General features: G+C 39.9%; 1 protein-coding gene across 1 annotated transcript; it reads right to left on the bottom strand.

The window, feature by feature from the left end:
• Nucleotides 1-275: 275 nt before the first annotated feature.
• Nucleotides 276-3,083, bottom strand: LOC132185263 (disease resistance protein RPM1). The gene has a single exon (XM_088518683.1). The coding sequence runs from the start codon at nt 3,081-3,083 to the stop codon at nt 276-278; it is 2,808 nt and encodes a 935-aa protein (XP_088374809.1).
• Between the last annotated feature and the right edge of the window lie 5,380 nt (nt 3,084-8,463).

Below are 8,463 nucleotides of genomic sequence, written 5' to 3' on the forward strand. Positions count from 1 at the left end.
GATGGAAAATATCAAATAAATAAAAGTACAAAGAAATATAAGTAAAAAAAACAAGGAACACAATTTGAAGTGTAAAAGGTTGTGGTAACATTTCAAACTGTAGCCTAGGTTGGACCTCACCAGCCAATGCAAGTATGTCTTATACAGCCACATAATGTAAAGAATTTATCATTACATATAACATAACTTTAAAAAAAAAGACATGGAAATCCTATGGCCTAGAGGCGCATACCTTGTTTATTACTCAACTACATCACAGTTTGATTCTCCAAGACTTACCTTTGCAGACGCTCCAATAAGTTTGAGTCACCGAGTTGGTATATTTGATATCGTTCTCCTTTAATCCTATACATGAGACGGATAGTAGTTACCTTCTTAACTTTCCAATAATCGTCGCCTCCATCTGGCTGCATACGTAGCACAAATTCCTTATGCATTTCATAGAAGTCAAGAATCTTTAGACTTTTTAGGTCATGGATTCCAGCGGGTACCTCTTCCATTCGCGGGCATGGCCCAATATCTAGTTGCTCAAGACTGGGCAATGATCCTCTGTCTATTTCCACCATCTTTAATGTTTTCAACTCTCTGAGTGTGAGCCTCTTCAGTTTTCGAAAACCGCCTTCCTCAAAATGCAACTGCTCTCCATTATACAAATGATTAAGGCAAAGAGTAGTTAGCTTAGGCAAAGCCTGGACACATGGTAGTGGATCTACCTCTAACGATGAGAAACGTATGATTAGTGTAACCAGATTCTGAAGCTCTGAAATCCAGTTGGGCAACTTCTCCAATCGACCCCATAGAGAGATATGCTCTAGAAATGGAGGTGGAGATGAAATTGATTGTAAGTCTATAATCTCATCTTCCTTAATTGAGCCAACAGCCAAAAATCTAAGGTGTACCATACATTGAATGGAGGTACAAAGAGCCCTCCCACGTTCTGCAGTCATATTTGAAATAGATAACATCTTCAACTGACTCAACTTATTGAGCTCTTCAAATAAAACAACCCCATGATGATTTGCATCAATCATTGTTAGTGTCTGCAAGTCCTTTAAACATCCAACCCTTTCATGTACTTTTACTCCTCGTGCTGAATGAAAGGTACTTTTAATTTCAAAGTCATGAGAATGAGCCAAAATATGTCTTAGCTTATCAAGCCTGAATATCTCAATTGGTAGCTCATGCACTGCGGTTTCCGCGACATTTAGTGTCTGTAGGTTTTGTAGCCTACCCACTGACTTTGGAAGTATCTTCACTTTTGTTCTACACAAACTTAAGAACTTCAAATGGAATAAGTTGCCCACTTCTTGAGGAAGATAATCAATAGGAGCATCTTCAAAATCTAACACTTTCAAAAGCTTGAACTTTTTAAACAATTTAGCAATGAAAGACCTCGTCATTTCATTAATGTTGAAGAGAAAAACAGAACGAACCCGAGAGTAATCACTTGTCTCAAAAACATCTTCTCTGGCATTGTGGATTGATAGGCAACGACTTTTTCCATGGAAAGTGGTGTCGAGTGCTTCCAGAACTTGAGAGAAATTCAACTCTCTAGCCTTCGATAATATGGTTTCATGCAGCAGATCATGAATTCTGTATTTTTTGAATATCTCATGATCAAGTTCCCCAAATGAAACTTGAACCAAGTTTCTTTGGATGAGCTCCATTAAGTATTCTTTTGCTACCTCTTCCAATGGTGTTCCCTTTTTTTCTTTTATAAAGCCCTCAGCTACCCATAGCCAAAGTAATCTTTCACCCGTTATTGAGTAGTTCTTTGGAAAAATGCCGAAGTACAAGTAGCAAGGCTTTAGGTAGCACGGAAGATCATGATAACTAAGAGAGAGAATTTTTGTAATACTTGTAAGGTGGGGATTACATTCTAGCTCAGAACTGAGGCTGTCATGCAACCTTTTCCATTCAAATGGCACCTTTTCCTTTGTTGAGAGAAGACCACCTATGGCAACAATTGGAAGTGGCAGGCCTTCACATTTTTTGACAATGTCCATCGATAGTTTCACCAACTCTTTGGGACAACACCTTTGAAACTCGGAATGGAACGCCTTTCTACAAAACAATTCCCAAGCCTTGTCCTGAGACAGAGGTTGTAGCTTGTGGACCTGATCGGATAAAGATTCTTTACAAGATAGACCAATGAGATCACTGCGTGTCGTGATAATAATCCTGCTTCCTCTGTCATTGCATGGTAAGGCATGTTTCACAATTTCCCAAACCTCTGTCTTCCAGACATCATCAAAAACCACAACATACCTCTTTTGTTGTAAACATTTCCTCAGCTGGCTAATTAGTGTGATCTCGTCTATTATGTCTATTTGCCTTGGAGCTATTGTATTTTTGTGGTAGGTTTTCTCTATCATGGACATGAGTATCTTCTGCACATTGTATGATTGAGACACAGTGATCCAAACACGATAGTCAAAATGTCCTTTCACTGATTCATTCTCGTATACTTTCTTAGCAAGAGTTGTTTTGCCAATTCCGCCCATGCCTACCACTGACATCACAGAGCGTTTAGATGCTTCCCCCACCAACCAGCTTATGAGTTCATCCCTCGTAGACTCAATCCCCACAACTTCATCTTCCTCAATGAAAAGTGACCCCACTCTAGGGTCATGCCATGTAACATTGGATTCACGGCTACTTGATCCATGCTCTACGAAACGAAAACCATATCTTTCACTTCTTTCTTTGATTTCATGGACTGATATTTTAATATTGTGAATCTTGGTAGCTATGTCATGACATGGTTTTAGTTTTTTGAATATGTGGCCAATTTTATAGAGGAAACCAATAAGACTTTGCTGATGATGATGTTGTGCCATGTGAAGAACATATTCATCTATTACATCTTCTATATGATAGGCTACTTCTCTCACTTGTTTCACCCTTATTTTTACGCTATCTTGGAGGTCTCCTTTATCTTCATCTTTGAGGAAACACTGGATGCTCTCAAGTTCATCTCTAATGTCCACAACATCTCGGTGGACACCTCTTAGCAATTTTGATTCATGAGCGATCAACTGAACCAACTCATTGATGACAAGGGTCACAATGGTTTCTGTCATGCTTTCCTCTCTGATCTTCACCTAGTGAATGATATTGTCACGGTTAGAAAAGAATTTAGGCTAACTGACACATCCCAAGGGCATAGCAGGACATGACACTTACTAAGACCTGTTTTTGTTTTTTTATAAGAAATCAAAATATCATTAAAAAGTGAAAGCGTAACTCAGACATGTAGGAATTATACAAGAGAAACACCAAGCTAAAATGAGAAGAAAAAAAATCTGAAAACTAAGCTAATTGGGAAAGACAAATGGAAATGTTCAAAGGTAAAGAGTATCGAATAACAAAGACTATTTATACTAAGAACTGATATTGAGCCTAACTAAAACATTTTCTTACAATTCTACTTCATCCAAGAACCAAGTATTTGCACTACCAAATTACTCAAAAAAACGTCATTTAGAGATCTATAAATAATGCAACAAAACTTAATTGGACAAAGTTTTCCACCAAGCTAGGTTGGAGGAACCTATTCTATAAAAATGACATATGTTCTTTACATGTGAGAAGCACATGCTTTTTTTAATTGTAAGGACAAAGTTGAAAGAAATTTTATTTAATAAGAATGTGCTTCTCACATGCTAATTAAAAAAAGCATGTGCTTCTCACATGTAGAGTACACGTCATTTTTATAGAATAGGTTGGAGGGATTTCCTCCAACCCAGTTTGGAGGAAAACTCTGTCCAACTTAATAACAAAATAAATTTTCTAGTTAAAGCACTCCATAACTGCCAAACACAATAACTCAAAAAACTAAATTCTTCTCTAACCCGCAGCATAGTTTGGGTCCAATGTACATAAAAACTACAAACTCCAACTCTAACTAATACAACGACATACTTTTTGAAACCTCTACATCTAACCAGACTCCAACAATCAGTTAACTAAGTATCTCAACTCGAGGAACCTCCTGAAATTTTTTTAAAATAAATAAATAAATAAAAACAAACAAACAAATTAAGAATGGGGGCTAATGCTGTATAGGAAGCATAGATAATAAGGTTAGGGGAAATGCAAGTTTAAGCTAAATAACATATCAAATTCATAACCCCTATGAGCCAATCAAATTCCCCACAAAAGAATATTTTGACTATGCATTTATCCAAGGTCACATGACAGAGTAAACACCATTATAACCATTATGCCACGAAGACGTCAATATGCCACAAAGAGATCAATTATGTTACAAAGCAATCGGTTACCAAAACCCCGAGGATAAATTCATAAAATGCTCACATGTTTAATTTTCCATGTAAAATTCATTAAGATCAATGCTAATTATATTTACATCAAGTTGCAATGTTATTTTATACCATAAATCAACCAGTCAATAATTCCCCATAACCATAAGAAATATAAACTAATGCATTTACCAAGTGCATGTAATTTTCTCAACGAACAAGTAAAAGAAAATGTCCAGCAATATAAAAATAATTTTACTTTCATGAACATGGTTCAAGAATCGCATTTAATTAAACAAGTAAAATGATATTTTTCAAATTCCATTAGCTAAGTAACATACCTCGCTTGCTACCAAACCAAGTTGCCTTCCAAAAGTTGTAACAACTTACTTGTGCCCAAAACTATTTATAACAACTAATAAAAGCTTGAAAAAGTACTATTTATTCTAATAAACTAAATTTAAAATAAGAAAAACCAATACTATGAGTAACAATAATGATGTAGACTAGATGGTTTGGGGGTATTTAAGGAAGACCCGAACAGACGACGGTGTGAAAGCACCCCAAAAGATGATAACGAGGTGCTAGACTCGCGCAGCAGCAGGGTCCTCTGGAATTGCGATCGATCGCACATTGGCTGCGATCGAGCGCCCAAGTTCTGGGATTAAAATGATAGTCCCTGGAACTGCGACCGATCACCCCCTGTGGTTGCGAACGAGCGCATCCTTCTCGGGTAGTGCGATCGAGCGCACCTGACTTGCGATCGAGCGCACTCGGTCCTATCTGTTCTACAAATGGACATCAGAGACACTTATCTTAGTTTTAATCTTTTGTTTTAAACTAGGTTTCTTTGTTAGTTGTTATTTTATCTTATCTTTCAGTTTGTTAGATCAGATTAGGTTCTTTAATAGTCTTTTATTTGGTTTAGTCTTCTTTTATAGACTTCTAAACCAATTTTATTTCATTGTTATTTTAGAATTAGGAGTCTTGGGCTATAAATAGATGCATATAGCCTTTAGCAATTCAGTTCTCGTTGTTTGTTTGTTTATCAATAAGATTACTCAAAGTTTGAGTTTCTTCATTTTTTTTCCTTAAAGCATAGATAGTCTCTATTGTTTAAGAAGATTTCTTTGATTCTTGTGATAGTCTCACAATCTTAGAAAAATTTACCCCTTCAACTTGCTATTTTCTTGTTCATCACAATCCTACGCTGCATCAGTTGGTATCAGAGCTCTAGTTTTCTTTCCATGGCACCGCCAAACACAAGAAGAAGGGGTAACCACTTTACAAATCTGGAGGACGTGTATGAAAGTGAAGAAACAGTCGGTGACACACGCACGGAGGAGCAGTGGCAACTGATGGAGGAAACGATCGCTGATTTGAGGGCCTAACTTGCGGCCTCCAACGCTTGAGCAGCCAATCCGAAAGGGCGCCACGAGCGCCGTCGACAACCCTCACCGCCCAGCTCGGAGGAGGAAGACAAACAACGTACGAAGAATGAAGCCAGGAACCCTTTTGCGTGGCGAGGAGTACAAGGGCATCAACCCCAAGCCAATCGATGGGAAAGCGATTTCAAACTCGATATTCCAGAATTTCAAGGGGGTCTCCAACCCGAAGAATTCCTAGATTGGGTAGCGGCAGTTGAAGAAATTCTTGATTTCAAAGGGGTGCCCGATGATAGACGAGTTTCTTTAGTCGCAACCAAATTCCGGGGAAGAGTAGCGGCATGGTGGCAGCAATTGAAGCAATCCTGAGGGCAGCAAGGCAAGACGAAGATCAACAAGTGGGAGAAATTGTTGAAGCATATGCGGTCAGCCTTTTTACCCTAATATAATACTCGAACAATGTATCAAAAGTTGCAAAATTTGAGCCAAGGGTCGAAGTCCGTGGATGAATACACGGAAGAATTTTACAAGTATCTCACACGTGTTGATCTAGCCGAAACCAACGATCAACTAGTGTCACGATACATTGGGGGTTTACGTCACCAAATTCAGGATTCATTAAACCTCTTTGACCCCAAGAACGTGTCGGAGGCCCATCAAAGAGCACTCTTGGTAGAGAAGCCGGCCTCACAAGGGTCCTATGGAGTTTTTGGTCGTGGAATCGGGGGAAGCACAAACCAATCAAGCGGGCCATTCACGGTTCGAAGCCCCACGCGAAACCCAACTCAAAACCGGACCCCAACCACAATGGGCCCATCCAACCGAGGGGCAACTACGAGCGGCCCTAAATGCTTTCGATGTGGAGAAACGGGCCACCAGATGGCAGATTGCCAAAAAGAGGACAAATATGGTAAGGGTTTACGTATTGAATCGGGAGACACCTTCTATGAACAAGGTGAGGAAAAGGAGTATGACACCACCATTGACGACCACGGGGACGATGACGGAGAATTTGTATCAGGAGATGACGATCCTCTTTTGATGATACAAAGAATATGCTTGACACCCCGTAAGGAGGAAGGTGACGATGGGCAGCGCGACAATCTTTTTCACTCCACATGCACTATTGGGGGAAAACTATGCAAACTTATCATCGGCGGAGGCAGTTGTGAAAACTTGGTGGCGGAAGAAGCGGTCTGAAAATTAGCCCTTGAAACAGAAAAGCACCCTACACCATACCGCTTAGAATGGCTCAAGAAGGGAAACGAGGTAATAGTATCCCAACATTGCCTTGTGTCTTTTTCAATTGGAGCAAGATATAAAGACAAAACTTGGTGTGACGTGGTGGCCATGGACGCATGCCACTTATTGCTAGGAAGGCCATGGCAATATGATAGGAATGCTCATCATGATGGAAGGAAGAACACCTATAGTTTTTTGGTGGATAATGAGAAACTCACTCTTTTGCCTAATCTGGGAGACAAACCTAAACCTTCTAAAGGGGCAGGCCAAAGTCTCTTGGCTAAGAGGGAATTCATCAAAGAGATGAGTGATTCCAATCAAGTATATGTCCTAGTTGGGAAAGAGTGCACTCCCAAGGAGGAAAGGATCCTGGAAGCAATCAAGGGATTGGTAGAAAAGTTTTCCGATGTATTCCCGGAAGAATTACCCAAAGAACTGCCACCTCTTCACGACATTCAACACCAAATCGACTTGGTGCCCGGTTCTAATCTCCCTAACCGACCACACTACCACATGAGTCCCAAGGAGCATGAAGAGCTACACCGACAAGTGGAAGGGTTACTAACCAAGGGACATATCCGGGAGAGCTTGAGCCCATGTGCAGTTCCAGCTTTGCTTACACCTAAGAAAGATGGATCATGGAGAATGTGTGTCGATAGTCGCGCCATCAATATGATCACAGTAAGGTACATATTTCCTATTCCTAGATTAGATGACTTACTCGATCAATTAAGTGGGGCAACAATATTTACAAAATTAGACTTGAAGAGTGGGTACCATCAAATTTGGGTACGGGTTGGTGACGAATGGAAGACCGCGTTCAAAACACGTGAAGGACTCTACGAGTGGTTAGTGATGCCGTTTGGCTTATCTAATACCCCTAGTACCTTCATAAGGGTTATGAATCAGGCATTCCGCCCATTCATTGGAAAGTTTGTAGTCGTCTACTTCGAGGATATCCTCATATATAGCTCTACCCTTGAGGAGCACATTCAACATGTATGAAAAGTACTAAGTGTCTTGCACAAGGAGAAATTTTACGCAGCCCGGGCAAAATGCAATTTCATGACAAAATCCGTTCTTTTTCTTGGATATGTGGTGTCCAAAGACGGGTTAGCAGTGGATGAGTCAAAGATAGTAGCAGTTCGGGATTTGCCTCTCCCCACTACGCTACATGAGGTCCGCAGTTTCCATGGGTTAGTATCTTTTTATCGGCTCTTTATTTACAACTTTAGCACCATATTAGCACCGATTACGGAGTGTATGAAGGCAGGTAAATTCTTATGGAGTGACGCAGCCACTACCGCCTTCGAGTTGATCAAGGTCAAATTGACCATCGCTCCATTACTAGTCCTTCTAGATTTCGACCTACCTTTTGAGTTTCATTGTGATGCATCAAAAGTAGGCATTGGAGCAGTACTCAGTCAAAAGGGCAAACCAGTGGCCTATTTCAGTGAGAAATTAAAGTGTGCCGAACTCAATTATAGCACTTATGATATTGAGTTCTACGCATTAGTACAAGCACTGAAACATTGGAGCTAATACCTCGCCTACAACGACTTCATTTTATA

This window comes from Corylus avellana, chromosome 7, assembly GCF_965113065.1.
Source record: "Corylus avellana chromosome 7, dhCorAvel1.hap1.2, whole genome shotgun sequence".
In the NCBI taxonomy this organism is placed as follows: Eukaryota; Viridiplantae; Streptophyta; class Magnoliopsida; order Fagales; family Betulaceae; genus Corylus; species Corylus avellana.